Source organism: Ceratosolen solmsi, unplaced genomic scaffold (assembly GCF_000503995.2).
Source record: "Ceratosolen solmsi marchali unplaced genomic scaffold, CerSol_1.0 scaffold11, whole genome shotgun sequence".
In the NCBI taxonomy this organism is placed as follows: domain Eukaryota; kingdom Metazoa; phylum Arthropoda; class Insecta; order Hymenoptera; family Agaonidae; genus Ceratosolen; species Ceratosolen solmsi.
Genome location: NW_011948416.1, coordinates 1,883,791 through 1,902,474, shown reverse-complemented (window position 1 = coordinate 1,902,474; position 18,684 = coordinate 1,883,791). Strand labels below are relative to the sequence as shown.

At 22.8% G+C, this 18,684-nt stretch overlaps 1 protein-coding gene across 1 annotated transcript in view; it reads left to right on the top strand.

Annotated features, from left to right (window-relative positions):
* Positions 1–18,399: 18,399 nt before the first annotated feature.
* Positions 18,400–18,684, top strand: part of Theg (Testicular haploid expressed gene) — a 6,302-nt gene continuing 6,017 nt past the window's right edge. The window contains exon 1 of the mRNA XM_011496056.1: positions 18,400–18,446. Within this exon, the coding sequence (XP_011494358.1) occupies positions 18,400–18,446 (47 nt within the window). The remainder of the gene's footprint in view (positions 18,447–18,684) is intronic.

Genomic DNA, 18,684 nt, shown 5'->3' with positions numbered 1-18,684 from the left:
GAATTCCAGTGTGTAATGCAGATACCTTGGTAAAGAGACATTGTCGGACCGCAAAATTAATTCTGTTTCAACACATCGATTTCTTTCTATATTACTTGAGTACTTCACAATGAGATAAAATTGCGCTGTTCTTAATGTAAATGGTAATAAAATATTTTCAATACTCTGAAGAACATCGAAATATAGGTGAAAATAGCAATTATTTAAAATGATTTGTATTTAGTATTGAGAATTATTAGTTTATAATAATTTCAATATTTTGCATATAATATTCCCTTGATAGAAATAATTTAAATTTAATGTGAAAAATAATTTAGACTGCCAATAAAGAATAAGAATTTTATTCTTAATGTTCCAGAAGTTTAATCATAGTCGCAACATATATAACAATATATAGTTGTGATGTATAGTTGTAAAATATATATTTATGTAACAAATTTTGTTACATTTGGTAAATTGTAATCAAACATGCATTAATATTTTAATTAAATCCTTGGAAAATAATACATAATCGTTGAATTTTAATTTTTCTGTCTCCGTATTCGGTAGCCTGGAAATACTCCCATAAAAGCATGAAGTAAACATTTCGATGAGTATGAATGAAAAAAATTTAGGAAGAAAAGGAGACAAAAGAGTCGTCAATATAGATTATCGGTGAGTACGTATAAGCGCGCGAGAGGGAGGGAGTGAAACAGAGCGAGGGTTTGCCGAGAGAAGGAGCGGAAGGAATGAATGAGAAAGAGTTGGTGGGCCGGGAGGGAGGGAGGGAGGGAGAGAGAGAGAGAGAGAGAGAAAAAGAGAGATAGATATATATATATATATATATATATATATATATATAGAGAGAGAGAGAGAGAGAGAGAGAGAGAGAGAGAGAAGGTAAGAAATCAGCACGTTTGATTGTTCAACAGTTTCGTGATTGCTTTCTTGTTCTACTCACTTTGGAGACTAATGACACTTTGCTCATATTTCGTTGTCGTTCTTCTCGGTCTTGTGCTTCAGATTTCATTTCTTTGTCTCTATAATTATGTGTGTCTGTATGCTTACATATGTCTCTGTATGAATGTATACTGCTATTTCACCCTTTGTCTTACTGGTTTGTGTCGTTTAATTTATGTGACTTATTATGATGCTCCATGTTTGCAACTCAGTTGCTTTCTCCTCTCTCCCTCTTTTCAGTAAGGTCGAATTCGTTTCTTTCATTATAACAGAAATACAACTGAACGTTATGTCGTTTAATTTATATAGCTCCTCTTTGTCTTAATTACTTCCGACTATACCATCAACCAATTTCTTGATAAAGAACTAGAAAAAGGAAGAGTGAAGAGTAGGTGAGCAGAGGACAGAGTGATAGAAAAATAAGCAGAAGCAGTAAAAGAAAGCTAACTTTCATTTCGCTAAAATTCTTCTACTAAACTCGTATATAAGATACAATGATAATTATATAATAATAAAAATAATTCGAAGATTTTCAAAATTTAGTTTTAATGTTAGTAGAGGCGTAAATAAAAATTAATGTATATACTTTGCACACAACTTTGAATATTGATATTTTTAAAAAATCTTGATCCAAAACTTTTGTTCATTATTGCTTCCAGTAATTCAAATAATTATAGCTTACAGTAATTTCTATAGCTTACATAGTCTTTATTTACAAATATTTAAAAGTTTTTATTAAAAATAAACATCTATTATGTTTATTACATAACAAATACTTATTAATATACTTATAATAAATTTGGACAAAATTTCTAGTTTAAAATAAATAAAGATCTAAAGATAATTTATATTTATTTATTCAATTTTAATTGTTTGAGGTTTATACATTTTCAATGTATGCGTAGATTGAAAGGTTTTTCAAGTCTTATAAGTGTAAAGTTAATTGTATCTTTGTCTAGCTCATAATTTCCATTCTTTTGAAATTTAAATAAGATATAAACATAATTACATAACAAGTACATAAAATATATTTTGTATTTTAAATTAAGTTATAAGCCAATTACCACAATCTATCATATGTTTAATTATTATTTAGCAGCCCTGTTAGTTTAACAGTAATTACTGTTAGTCCTTATCTTTTCAATATATAATTAATTAAAATATTACATTTAAGTTGAAATTTTATTTGTAAATATAAAATATGAAACCACATATACATTTTCTATATTTCTTTCATTTTTTCGTCTTTTCTCGGTGTGATTATTTTATATATCATTTGCTATCTCTTAACCGGCTTTCACAACATTGCTCTATAAATTAATACTGGCTGACACTCTTTTTCGAATTTCCTGTCATAACGATTTCTCTTCTTTCTTTCATTCTGAATTTCTCTCTGTCTCTCTTTGTCTCTCTCTCTCTCTCTCTCTCTCTCTCTGTCTCTCTCACTTATTGATTATATTTAATTAAATTATTTATTTAAATAAAGTTTATTTATTAAGTGTTTAATAAATAAATTTAATTTTTTTTTATTTTTTATTAAGTGTTTCGTATTAAATTATTCAACAAGGAAAAAACTTGTTCAGTTTTGGTCTTTTTTGGTTTTCACCGAAAGTTATTGATTGTATATTAAACAAAATTATGATATCATAAAAATATATAATAAAATATATATAAAATATATTTAAATTATATTTAAAATATCTTTTAAATATATATAGGTATGTACATATATTATAAAAATTATTATAAGAGTATATAATTTTGTTCTTAAATTTTTCAATTTCTATTGCTTTATTTTAGTAATATTACTTTATAAATATTATAAAGAAAAAAAATTTCTGAAATAAAAGAGAATAATGTATAAAAATATACTTTTTTATAATAATATTTCTTAGAATTGTAGTCAATTGATGCTACATAATTTTAATAAAATTTAAAATTTATAATGTGATTAAAATCGAGACTCAAAAACTATTTATAAAATAAAAAACTAACCATCATTGTACAACATTTCATATATATGTATATATTTATATATTAGAGTAATATGATTTGTTTATGTATGTATCTAATGATAATGAGATAAGATAAAAATGTTATATTCACTTGAATCCATAATGAAATATTCGTATGGCAGCGATTCGAAAAAGCTTCTTAAACACCTTAAATTATTAAGAATTTCGTATTTCATTATTCTAATATGTTTATCCATATATGGAACACAATAACGATAAGGCTTTCCATATTTAATTTATATAATTTTTATATTCTAATAATGAATATAAAATATAAATTCCTTCTAATATCAATAATAATTTTATATTGAAAAGAATGAGAACAGCTCTATAAATTACCGGTTACAAAATCAAATATTACTGTTAAATAAATTAAAATAATTTCAATAATTTTTAATTTTTAAAAATCATCGGAAAAATATAGTTTATTGAAATATATATATTTTTTTGTTTTTGTTTTTTGTTTACTTACTGAAACTGTAATAGAAAACTTATTACTATGATGAAAAAATAGTATGTGTAAGTGAATATTCAATACATAAAGACAAATCTTTTAAAATTATATTATAGAGATAATATATTGGTATGAAACATAACTATATAAGTCATACGCAAATTTTGTAAATATTACAAAGTCACCATTCATTGAATTCAATTAGAGTATAAATAAAAATCAATCTTATTATTTATATTTATATTAGTATTTTCAGCACAAATAATAAAAAATAATAACTATAATATATGTATATATTTATAATGAATAATTAAAAATAAATAAATAAAAAATAATCATTAGAAATTGTACATATATATATATATATATATGTATGAATTGCAATCAAAACATTATAATTTGTATTCAATAGAATAAATGTAACAATGTCCATTAAATTATATTACAATGAATAATAAATACAATATTAAATAAATACAATATAATACAATACAATAATAAATAAATAAATAATATATTACACTAAAAGGAATGATTTTGTATCAACAGATTAAATTTGATAGTGCTTAATTTTATAAAAGATTCTTTTATATAAAACTGATTGTTACTTTAGAAATAAATTATTACAATATATTGTATAAAGTATAATAATTAAGGTCGCTTTAAACAAATGACCTTTATAGAATATCCGAAAAAACTTAGTAATCAGTATCTTTTATTATCTTATTTTTTTATACAAATAGTGCGGTAAAAGCTGGTTAAAAGACACAAAAGAAATTCAATACAAAAATTCAAAAATATAAATATAAAGAAACATTTTGTAAATTTTAAAGTTATTCTATATAAAATTATTTATATCAGTAAGTTTAGTAATTTAATTTTTAAATCATAAGATTACAATATCAAAAAAATTTTGTAGATCAATTTTTAATAAACAGATTTGTTATTCTACTTTAATTGCAGAATAAGAAAAAAATGTGTTGAAAAATAAAGTTAGAAGGAGGTATTACCTACTGAATTCTGTTAAAGTAGTAGATGTATTGTATATCAGAGGAATTGAGAGAAACGAGTCGATTAAATTAATTTAGAACATTCAATCGCGTTTAATCGTAACGTAAAAAAGGCGCTTCAAAAAGGTTTCAGTTAACATACACATAAACGCATTTTATTCATTATATACAATCCATTTAAATTTCAATGAACCAAACAGAGAGAAAAGCGAATATTATGATAAATCAAATATATCAAAATCAGAGAAGATCGACAGTTTTTAATTTTGATATTTTTTTTTTAATTTTATATTTTTAAGTGGGAATTTTCAATGTTTTTCATAAAAGTACCCAATTCAAGATTCAAGACTAACTCAAGATAAATATGACTTTTTAAAGTTTTTAAATATGTATCTTAAGTTTTATTATAATTTATAATTTTTGTAAATAGATAACAATAGCACTGTTTGATATTCAATTACATAAGTAATTATTAAAATTAAATGAAATCTACAAAAGAAAGAGAAGCACATGACATTTATGTGTTAAAATTTGCTTTGTCAAACATTCGTTAAACAGTTTTTGTTAGTTTATCCTGAATAAAGTACCCTTGTTAATTGTACGTAAAGTTCTAACTCGAAATTGTTACTTTTAAAATTATCCGTATAAAGTAATTTTAATCTTTATATGTTAAATGTAGTATTATAAAAAATATTTTAAAATATTTAAAAATATGAAAATAACTACTGTTAGAACAAGGAGTTTTCATTGCTAAACTCGTTTTAGATTAAAAATTTAAATAATGAAAGGGTTGTCGGTATAATGTACTTTTTATTTTCAATGAAAATATATTAATAAATCAGAATGAACAATTCTACATTGAAACAGTATAAAATACATATGAAACATATTTAGATGGAAAATTGAAGCGATTTTAAAAATAAAACATAGAAAAGTCTAATAATGTTTTGAAATATATTTTTTAATAATTTAAATTTATTAAGATGAAAATTGTATTTAAAAGAATTTGAAAGATGAAATTTCGATTTTATACAATGATAAAACTTCTATTGAATTTTAATTGAATGCACATTCATGTTTCAATTTATATGATTTACAGTCAGACGTAATAATAATTATGTTACATTATTAATACTGATTATAGAAAATACTTTATACACAATACGTAGTACTATTAGATAATAGATGTAATTAAAACAAACTTGAATGGGTATTAAATAAGAATATGTCATATATTATATTTTTATTTTTATATCCTAAAATACTTATAATTTTCAAGAAAAACTAGGAAAAATATTTTACTTATTTTCAAGAATTTATTTGAAATTTTTAATTTTTTCCTAAATACACACACACACACACGCGCGCGCGCGCGCGTAATAACGATGTTTAAGTATATAATATATCAAGACGCTACCTGTAATTATTGACCTTGGTAATTTGATAATTTATGTAGCTAAGATGAACTAGAATATCAATTAATGATTTGCAAATTTATTAAATAAACTGATAATTTTATTTATCGTAATATATATATATATATATATATATATATATATCGATCGCCATAACAAGGTGTACCTTTTCTTTAATTTTAATAAAAAAAAATTTTGCTAGAATCAAGTTATTTTTGTAGAGTGAACTGTGCAAATTTAATAAGTAAGTTTCATTATTTTCATCTGATTTCTTCACTTTTTTTTCACGTTATTCTGGACGTGGCTCATCTGAATGCATTTCCAATCAAATGGATCGGATGCTTCAAAACGTGGGTGCAACCATCCGGGGCACAGAGCCCTGATGCATGCTCGAATGTATAGCATATCCCTAAGCAATCGACATCAGATGGAGACTATAAACAATTTGCTGTTGGGGCTTACCAAGTCAAGATATCAAAAATATCGGATTATCTGTAGCACCCTGCACCAACGAGCGGTCGCCAGAGAGTAAGTTTCCACTTTGCCTTTAACTATTCCTTCTATTTGCTTCTATATTAACATTGTCTCTTTATTTCGCACTCTAGCTTTAGTTCCCCCACCCCCTCCTACTTTCCCACTCGCTCACTCTCTGTCTATTTATCTATCTCTCTGTATCTCTATATCTCTCTATTCTCCATCTATAGCTGTATCTATTTTTCATACTCTGCTACTCTCGCCACCTCAACAGCATATAGCACAACAGAAACCCCTCACAGCCCATTTCACAACGGTACTCCCTTCTACTTTCCCATTCCTCCACCCACAACTACATTGCCTCATTTCACTCTACCTCACGACCTTCCATTGCTTATTCTATATTTTTCCTTTATCCTATTCTCTCTGGCTTGCATCTTTCTTTGCTTTCGCACTCTTCATCTTCGATTGATGAATAAATGCCTCGGTATATACATGTGAAACCACTCTTCGTCTATGGGGATTGTCACGACTTCCGATTTACCGTGAAAAGATCGTAACTGAACAAATCATGCATTCGCTCAGTTACTCTCTCACTCAATTTCTCTTGACAACTCCTTTAACTCATTCTCATACACTTAAAAATGTTCGCCTTTCCTTTGTTTATCAAAGTCTTTATTATTCAAACATATGTTTTATTAAACTCAGCTTATAATTTATACGACTAATTTATTCTTCAATGTTTTCTTGTAACGAACGATCGTTACACAATTTCAGATATACGAAAATGATATTTTTATTTTTATATAATTAAATTCGAATTATTTTATTTTCGTACGCGATTGGCTGATAAATTTCCTTTTAAGCATACAAAAATGATAAAATATCTTAGCTAACAAGTGTATAGCATTAACGTTCAAAAGAGAATTATAAATTAATTTATACATTTGATAATTAATTTAATTAATGAATTAGACACGATAGAAAAATTGGAAAATCAATTTGTTTTAAAATTTTAACGAAAATACTAAAAAGTAGTTATCTTAAATGTTATAAATCATAATAAATTAATTTACTGATTATAAATATATACATATAATTATCTTCCTATACTTAGAGATTCGATAACCAAACATTTGAAAACATGTAATTTTATGAATAAATTAAGAATTTTAATTAATTTTGCATTTGTACTAATATATGAATATTTTTTAATATTACATGTTTAAGCTTTCCATTATGGAAACACAAATGGAAATACCTATTTAGAATTGTTATGTCTATAAATTTTATTAATATGAAATCATATGCAATTATTTATCAAATTCAGTTCGACATTTTTCAAAATTTGCATTTATAATTTTCATTGTTAACAAGGATATGTACGTGCAGAGATAACATAACAATTGTCATTGTATATAAAACGATGATATTTTATTATTTATTCTTGCACTCTCTTTACCTTCGCTTAGTTCGTCATTCGCTTCTTACTTATCGATATCCTTACTTTTCTACATTTTACTATTTCATCATTTTTATTTCATCAGATCTGATTTTCTTCATTTATTCACTTTTCATGAAACGCATTATCATGCTCTTTGTTTTTCATTTTTACTTAGAATTTTTCTCTTTTATTCATTGTATTTCCTTTTGTTTATTTTACTTACTTTTATTGCTTAAAATGCTATCATTTTCCTCTTCATTGCCATGTCCTTCTTACATTGTTCCTTTTGTACGTTCTATCTCCTATTCTGAAATCTAACAATCTCCTATCTTCATAACTTTTTCTCTGGCTGAACGCATTTATTTCTGTTTTCTTTTACACCCAAGTCCTACTCTCTTACTCTCATTATTGGTTTTTCTTCAAGTTAGCTTCGATTTTTGCAATCGCGTTTCGAATGGATGATTGGATGCACTATGTTTTCTGATTTTCTCTTCAATTTTATTTTCTATGCTTCTCTTTTTATAATACACCTTTTTCCAATTTTCTATTCCAATTTTTCGCTACCTTCTCTTTCTCCTTATTTCTTGTAATTTTTATTTCATTCTTTCTTTGTTTCTGTCTTGAGCGCAATTTTTTATTTATAGCAGTTATCCTTTTGACTCATTCTTATACAAAATTGCTCGCGTAAGAGTCGGAAATAATTTGAGGCTTTTTTAAGCTCTATAGAAGTTTTCTTATTGCATGTCTCAGCTCACTCCTTCAAATTAAAATGATTTATAGTAATAAAACACTATCAAATGTTTATTTATATTATTACATGTATTTATTTGTATTATTTAAATATTTAATTAAATTAATATGATGTAATATTTAAAAAATTGTACACTCCAAAATTATAAGTATTAGCTATTTCTGCCTTCTAAAACTGATAACAATAGCTTATCAGACTTTCCTGCAAAATTTACCGAAAAAGGAATACTTACACAATATTTATAATTATTTATTGCATTAATAAGGATGTATTTATTTATATTTCTGTGGCTATTTGCTTCACTCAGCCACAACTGATGCTTTCCCTTACTTTTTGACGAGTTCGATGGATCCTAATTTATCCTCTTGTATAAAATTAGGGTTTACAAATATGGCTTTGTCTTCTCAATCTTCTTATTTTTCACTTCCTCTTCAACTTTGACGCAAAGTAATACCCCAGGTATTTCTATGCTTATATACAGTTACAAGTAGACATCTAGAGTATTGAAAGATATATACTCATGGGGGATATAAACCTAGTATGCACGTAAATTATTAGAGTACAATTTTAGTCGAATTATTCTGGTTTTTTATTAAATAATATTTGTATTTATAATGTATTCACATAAATTTTTTATTATACCAGAATATTATGATTGTTATTTAAGTAGAGGATATTATTATTATAATTAAATGCAAATAAATTATACTGTTGAGGAAATTATAAACAAGATTAATATAATAATGTAAGCAAAGAGAGTGTTTCCAAGTAAAGAAAAATTAATAAAATTTGATTTACAAATTTGATTGATAATATATTTTTATTCGTCATTCGTATATATTTATTTTATATTTTATATAACATTAGCTTCAAGTTTGAATATTTATATGTAATATAATACCAATTTTATACTAATATGAAGCCATAGTTTAAATAGCCATTAAATTAAAAATCCAACTGGAAATTAACGTTTCGCTTGGCTAATATCAACTAAGCTATACATAAACGGATAATTCATGACCAAAAGAACCGTAGAAGTCAGAACTGCTGGCAGACTCGACTGTCTTTCATTCAGAATAAAAATTTTTAAATTTAATTTGACTTCAGTACATAAGAGTTTAAGGCAATTGTTATCAGTCATTTATTATTTATTTCGACTATTTTATATGTAAAAATTTTAATAATATTTACTATCTAAGTATTATAAAAGTCCTAATAATAAAAATAGTAAAGAATTACTATTAAATATATAGTAATAAATGATTCAAAATAAATACTTAAATAATGATTTAAATAAATTCAATGACAAGACTGACAATTAATAAGAATATGTGCAAACGCAAGATATTTGTGTTTGGCTGGATTTACCAGTATATTTATAGAAACATTAAAATTAAGTTGCAGAAAAATTATAAGGTATTATATTAAAATTACAAAAATAATTAAATTATTCAAATTGTTATTATATTTTGTTTTTAGTTTTCAAAATAAAGTAATTCCGAGTAAACAATTCTATCCTAGTACTTGAAACAAGTTTGTCATGAAAAGTTTAGAAGTAAACTTTATCCTTATATTTTTATTTTACTTTTTGTTTCTAAAATAATGTAATCCACCGAACGAATCTTGATTCTATAGCATATTTTTCTGGTTTGATGAAACTTTCATAAACTTGATTTTCAGCACAAAGTGTACTATGAATACGTATCTTTTTTAATACGAGTTGGATATTCTGCAACGATAGTTATATTTTTATATTAATAATATACGAAATAAATGTGAAAATATTGACAACCTCTTGTTATTGATTACATTATTTGATAGAATTTTCAATTATTAATAAATAAAGATGATAAAATAATTAAATGAATCATGTTCATACAAAGTGATAACACAGTGGAATTTAATATTAAATTACATAATATTCGGATAATAGTTTAAATTGTCAGCTATAATAATATAATATAACTATATATAATTTTAATATTATGTATTAAAAATATATTAGTAGAATAATCGATTTAAAAATATTTTCAGTTAACTCAAATAGCACCAACCAGTGTTACAATACTAATTTTTAAGTATTCAACATTGAAAGAAAATTTAGTTTGAGGACTGATCAGACTTTTTTCTATTATACTTGAGTGTTTCGCAATATACTTTTAATATGTTCCTAATATATCATGATTTTTTTAACATTATTATTTGTTGGTAATTATTTAAATTAAATATGTTGACATAATTTTATAAATTTATTTTATAAATTATGTATTAAAATCCATAATAAATTATGAATTGAAAATTATAATATGTTTTTATGGATCATATATGTATTTATTTATATCATTTATGGACGATCATTTCTGTAATTTTTTACAACAATTTATAATTTAGAAAATTTTTTTTTTATACTATTGCCAATTATTATAAAATATAAATAAAGGAATTTTATTTCTATTTATGTTATATCATCAGGATTCTTATTGTTTCCAATGTTACATTAAATATGCAAATAATATTTGTCTCCTACTAACTCTTATCTTGACGGCTTCTTTCTCATTTTTCCTCGAATATTTTTATTCGATCATTACCTATTTATAACTTTCTTAATCTGAAAAAATATAATAAAATTAGGTATGTAAATTTGTCAGTTGGCAATTGAACACGCAGACCAATATGTAGATAGTCCGAAAACTAATATATTAATTTCAATATTTAATGCTATTATTACTAATTTTATTCAATACTTTGAGAATAAATTTATCAAAAATTGGTGATTATTAATTTTTCTAGAAAAAATTTAATAAAAGTTATATCGGATTTAATATTTTCTTAATTGGTCGTTCCGATGAATGATGCGGGGAAATACCGATATAAAATTATAATTATCCAGATGGAATTAAGATACTAAAGAATTTTATATGTACTATTAAATGATTCGTGAGAAATATTTTAAAAACTATTTAAGAAGTATTTAAACGACTAAAAAAATTTATAATATGATCGAACTAAGCAAAAAGTAAAAATTCTTATAAATACGATTTATTACTATCATTCAACTACTTACTTCGACAGTTTTAGCTAAAAAGTACTACAACAAATAATCATCTATAATATTTGTTCAGTATATTTATTTAAGTTGAATAACGAAAGTAAAACTAGTTTTAGTTAATAACGAAATAAAAGCCTCTGAAAAATCTTGAAGTTATCAATAATATGTTTTCTAAATATTTTGAAATTTAAAACTTTTATTAATATTATCAAAAACTATAATAAAATATTAAGAAAATCTAATAAAAAAAATTTTGACTAAAAAATTTAATATTTTTTTATCATTTCTATTATTAAAACTTTTTAATTTATATTCTCATTAATTCTTTCGGACTTTTCTTGCAAAGCTTACATCTTGTATTTTTCAACTTCTATCTATTTCATGATTTTACCCTATATAATATATTAGATCTTTTTTTACATCCAAAATAATAAAATTATGTAACAAGCAATCGATTGAATTTATATGAAAAAAAAAACTATTTTTTTAAAAGGATTTTGCAAAAAAACATGCAAATAAATAAATAAAATATATATGATAAAGTGTATAACTACGAGTTCGATTCGTATAATAACAAAAATATTTTTACAACTATAAAATAAAAATATATAAATGATAATATTATTTATGATAATACTATTATGATCATATTTACATTTTGTTAATTATAATATATTTTTTTTTATTTGACTATAAATTTCAGTGAAATTTATTAATATCTTATAAACATGGAAATTAATTTTTATTTCATTCAATACAATATTATGTAATAAAAAATGAGTAGAAACTCGAGCTATAAAATCTACTAATACAATATACTCCATCTAAAGCTCAAAAATTGAAACTAACTGTGTTCATAAACATTTTGATAATTCCGTTTAATATTTATCATAACATATCGATTATTTTTACGAATAAAAATAATAAAAATTAATATAGATTAATAATAAAGATAAAATAAAATAAAATAATAATTTTAAAAACGATAATAATTAGAATAATATTAAAATAATATTATTAAAAAACAGGATTAGTAACATATTAAATATTATTTTTATTTAAATATTTTAAATGTATTAAATTCTAAAATCTCAAAAGTATTTAATAATAAAAACGAAAGGTGTAAATAATTTATAATATAACATATAATGTTTTACATATTTTTTTAAAACTATTCAAACTCTTCTAATTAATTAGTTAAAATTTAAAAATCAATATAAACTATGCTAGTTTATTAATTTTAAGCTCATCAAACTATTTTCAAAATTAACGATATAACATCAATCGATTTATCTATGCAGCTTACATTTATATGCACAGAAAATGTCTTTTTTTGTTAATGAATCCTAAGTATTTTCAAATTGAAAATTATAAGAATGGAACATTCATACATATTATTTTTTTAAAATAACTTTGACAATGATAAATTACTTTATAGAATAATCTATTCTAAAAGTAATTTTTCATATGCACCAATATGCCTGTCCACATGAAATGATGTAAATCAGTTTTTCTTTTCAATATATAAAAATAAGGTTCTTCACTTTCACACAATATGATAAAAAGTTCAATTCAAAATATAAAAAAAAAACAATTTTTTCAAATGCATATATTAAAATATACTGCTTAGGATAAAACAAATGTATGTTATTGTAATATGATATGCATAAAATTCATTTAAAGATAATTTTAATCTTCGTTTGTCATTTAATCACTAGCTATAATTCATGAATTTTTATAATTGAAATAAGGCATTGAATAGTTAAAATATTGTTGATAAATGTATTTGTTTCTTATTATAAAATTATTCACCGAATTAATATAGATTTGTTCTTTCACGCAATCAAAGTAAAAATTATTTTTAAAACAGTTAGTAATTATTATATTTTAATAATTGATAGTCAATTAACTAATTTTATAAATCAAATATTCTATACATTTTTAGAGAAATTTAAGTATTATTTTAATTTTAATTTTAAGTTTTTCTTATTCTTAACTTGTTAATGGAATAATGATCGGAAAAGAACCGTAGAATTTTAATAACAAATAGTTTTTCCCCTGATTAATATTATCTTATTAGCATCTATTTACATATGTAATTATAATTAATTGTAGTTATATGATATTCAATATGTCATACATTATTCACTGTTATAATAAATTAAAAGATGATAAAATTATTATCTTAAGAAATATCATTTCCGTATTTTTGGTATATAGAAAATATTCATATTATATGAAAGTGTAAACTGAAAAATTGTACATCTAAATATAAATAATTAGTTTTAGATAGATTTTTTTTTAAAATTAGATTAGCTTTAGATAAATTGGATAAACTTTAGATAGATTTAGATAAATCTTAAGAACATAACTATGCAATTTACTTTGATATACAAACGTTTATTCGAATAATTAAGGCACATTGTGATGGGCAATAAACATGATACTATTTACTAAAATATTGCAAATACATTCTTCAATAACCATATTTTCTAGGTGAATTTAATATAAATGAGATATATTTAGATTTATCACAAACTAAATTTTTTTAATATATATACTTTTTATTGCTTTTCAATACTATAAATAATTTGAAGTTCTAGAAGAGCTAAGATTTAATCAATTTAATTACGTATAAAATAATATTTACAGACAATTAAATCTAAGTACAATCAATCCACATATTTTATTAAAATACTTTCCATACTTAATCATATGTCTCGATAGATTCTTTCTAAATCAATTTAAGATATTTCTTATGTACTATAATTTTATTATATTTATTAATATTTCAAATTATCTTATTCTAGGGCAACCAATGAGTATTTTGATTAATAAGATAAATTTTGCTTGGTGCTTGAATATTTTCACGCACACAGTACAATTTTAACGTTAGCATTATTTTTTAAATAAGATATACAATAAGATTATACTTAATAAATATATAATGATTTTTATAAGCATATTTTAATCTAATGAGTTCTTATTATTCAATGTTCTAACTTATTGAACCGAATTTATTAGGTCTAACTTACTTTATTATTTCTAACTTACAGATTTATATTTTAAAAATATCAATTTAGAAATTCCCTTTTCTCAATAATAACGTTTTTATTATAATGTTATCAATAATATAAAATATAATACAATCTTAAGTAAAATATTTTTAACTATTTATTATGCAATAAATAATACCATCGAAAATATTTTTGATCATGAAGTAATTGGCAAATCTTATTTACAAATAAATAACCAATTTATTACAAGATGTAATACATAAGATTATTTTTTTGCGAGTAAAATATTTATTATGAGGAGGCTACGTGTTTAGAAATGCGTGCCTTGCTCTGTCATCGCGAAAAGCGAATCCACATCGTCATGAATAATACCGGGTTTCTCATTTCCTCGATAAATTGCCACGTATCAACGCGAAGACATTGTCTCATGAGAACCGCAGTGGCTCGCCTTCTTCCAGTCACGGAAGCCGTTAAATTTTGCGCGGTTATGCCTGAGAGAAACAGGCGCTCCGACATTGCTCTTTGCTATATGGAGTTTTAAGTTATTTCTTTCACACCACGCGGGCAAGCGATACTTGTTAGCTCTAATGTAGTTGTACGATGGTTATGGAATATACAATGTAACAAAATTGGTGTATCCATTATAACGTATATGGTCCATACTATAATAATTTCTTATTTTTAAGGAAAACTGAAGAGAATAATAAGATATATAAACGAATAGACTTACTTAATATATCATTTAATATCATATAAATTTTCAGAGAAATAATTATTAATCATATAATTCGTAATAGTCTTTAGAATATCTAATAAATTCATTTTGTTATATTTAACATTAAAGAAAAGAGATTAATAAAAAAGGGATAATATCCATGTCTTTGCCATATGATATTAATTATTATTATTATCGTTCTATTGTTAATGTATTTATTGATACTTGAAATAAATAAAATAAATTTTCCAGATAATCATATAAAGACGACCTGCCTAAATATTTTTTTAATGAATAATATGGTACGATTCGGATGTAAAAATATTAACAAAAATGTACTTTATTCTTATCTATTCTTTAAGATATTGAATTTATTTAAATATTCAAAAGACATAAAATGCAAAATGCTTTAACGTTTTTGAGTATAATTAGTGATGTATTCGAATGCTTGTAATATGATCCAAATAGCTAAATATACAACTTTTTAAAAGTATACTACAATAAAAACTATAAACTGTATATATGGGAAAAAAATCTACTTGGAATTAATTATACATATATATAGTTTAATTAATTCAGGAAGTTCGACAAAATATTTTCATTAAAAGCATACGTCCATTACTAATTCTAATTAAATATTTCATAATTTACACGTGAGTATGCACATACTTATAGCTGAAAAATTGTAGCCATATGCAAATAAAGACGGATAAAGAATTATTCGGTGCAACATCATTCTCGACTTGGAAGTTCTAGTATCGAATAGTAACAGTTTAAAACGAAGTTTTACGTGGTATGCAAACATGATCGCAGACTCATCCAATTTAAAATGAAAGATGTCTAACTTCCTCACTTTTCCTATAAACTCTGGGGTTCGTAAGTTGATTAACTATTTCACATCTAAATTTGAAAGACGATTCAAGCAAAATATATATATATATATATATATATATATATATATATATATAACGAATTCATCTTTTCAAGTCTTCCAGAAAACAGAGAATTTATATAATTTAAATAGCGTTACATACTAAATTTTTTTTAAATAAGAATTATTTATAAAAAACACAAAATCTAATAATTTTGAAAAATCAGAAAATAATCTATGAAGAAATATTTCAAAATTATAAATAATCGAAATCAATTATACAACAAATGCAAATGTATTGTATTTATTATAAAATATGTTAAAATGTAAAGAGATGTCTATTATTAATATAATTATTTACATGTTGATTAGAAACATTATTTTCTAATCTAAAAAGTTTTGTTAATCCTAATGATTAAATAATAATTACTATATTCATATATAATTTTCTCTTGTGAAGAAATACTTTATATTTTAATTAATATAATTCAAATATTTTTAACTATAGTTGCTTACATTCATAAGTAATTATTATGTAATTTAAGATTAAAAGTGCCATATTAATAATAAGTTCAAATAAATATTTCAAACAATGAATGTGAATATTATAATTAGAATAGTATAAAATAAAAATTTAAATAAGCAAGTATATCATGTATTTAGAAAACTAAATAAAATGAAGTATTTATAATATATTTATACTTCTACAAAATACCAAAAAGTATTCTATAAAAATTATTTCAAAATTCCTATTCTTATAATTTTTATTTTATACATATACTATTAATGTAATTGCATAAAATTATAGTTTAAATTATACCAGTTACATTTTGATGCTATAAAATGTAATTTTACAATTATATTTATATAGCAAACAAATATCTTTGAAGATATTACTTTAGATAAAACTTATGTTAAAAATTATCCTTTATAAAAAAATATTGTAGATGGACTATTTTATAGTTTATTTATAAAATAATTCTTAATGTAATATTCATCAAAGTTTTTACTTCTGTTTTCTTTATGTCATATATATATATATATAATCGTTAAATTGATGTATTTATGAATTTAAATATTTCAATAGTTCAAGTACATTCATTATGCAAATATATCATATAATTTTATAATTTAAAATACAATACAGAAAATTAAAAATAAATATTCAATACTTTCAGTCTTTTCTTTTTTACATATATTATTAAAATATAAAGAAAATTTAATATTATCTCTCAAGGTAAGTCTAACGCTATAATTTTAGAAATTAATAATAGATTTTACATTATTGACAGAAATTAAAATATGTTTTCTAATTCAGTAATAAAACACGAAATTTATAATCACTGCAATTTTGTGATTGTAACAATCTGAATGTAAAATATAAATATTTTACATATAACTTAAATTTGAATTGAAAATATGAATTTGCAAATACAATATTTTCATACTAAAAATACGTAAAATGAGTTACAATCGATGAATGAATGTATATATGAATAATAAATAGTTGAATTCATAAAATGATAATGATTTTTCTTATTATGATAATATTTATAGCTGTTAACATATGAATTCATTCATTATCAAATAATTTTAAAATGTTAGAAAAAATTAAGTATATGCTTTATAATTATTACAATTTATTTTTAAATTGTAGTATTTAAAATTATAGTACTATTAAATTATAGTATTACTACATTTAATAATTTTTTTTACCAAAACAGATTTTTGATCAATATTCTTTACAAAAAAATTGTGAAGAATAAATAGAAATACATCATCGTTATGAATAATAATAAACAAGCAATATAATATCCTATATAATAATTTTTTTATTACAGAATTTTGTCTTATAAAAATCTTTTAACTTTTTATAATTGCTTAGATTTTCTTGTATATATACATTAAAATTAAAAATAACAGATTTAATTTTTGTCGTTATAAAAACATTGATTCGCAAATATTATTAAAAAATGGATATTACATTATATGTAACCGCATTGCATTAAATATTTAATAAAAGAAGTATTAAATAAAACTTATTAATCATTAGCAATATCGAGAAAATTATTGCAAATATTAACATATTTAATTGAAGTTTAAATATAAATTAGCACTACTAAGATATTTGGTTTTTCAATTTTCATATTAATCGAACAAAAACTTTGAACATTAAAAATTTGCGTAAATAAAATTTAGAGGATAATGAAATAAGACAATAACAATCTTTCGTATGAAACTACAAATGATAAATAATGCTGAGCTTAAAAAATGTGCAACTCTGCGTAATAGGTAAAGTGGAAAAAGCGTGAGAATTGAAAAAACGACATCGTGAGAGAGCGTATGCAAGAAAAATAGAAACAGAGAAGAAAGTATGCAGCACATGTATACGAACGATCGGAGCTGTAAATGACGTCTTAACTATGCACAAGAATAGAGAGAATATGGAAGTAAAAGAGTGTGTCAGAGAGAGAGAGAGAGAGAGAGAGAGAGAGAGAGAGAGAGAGAGGGAGAGAGAGAGAGAGAGAGA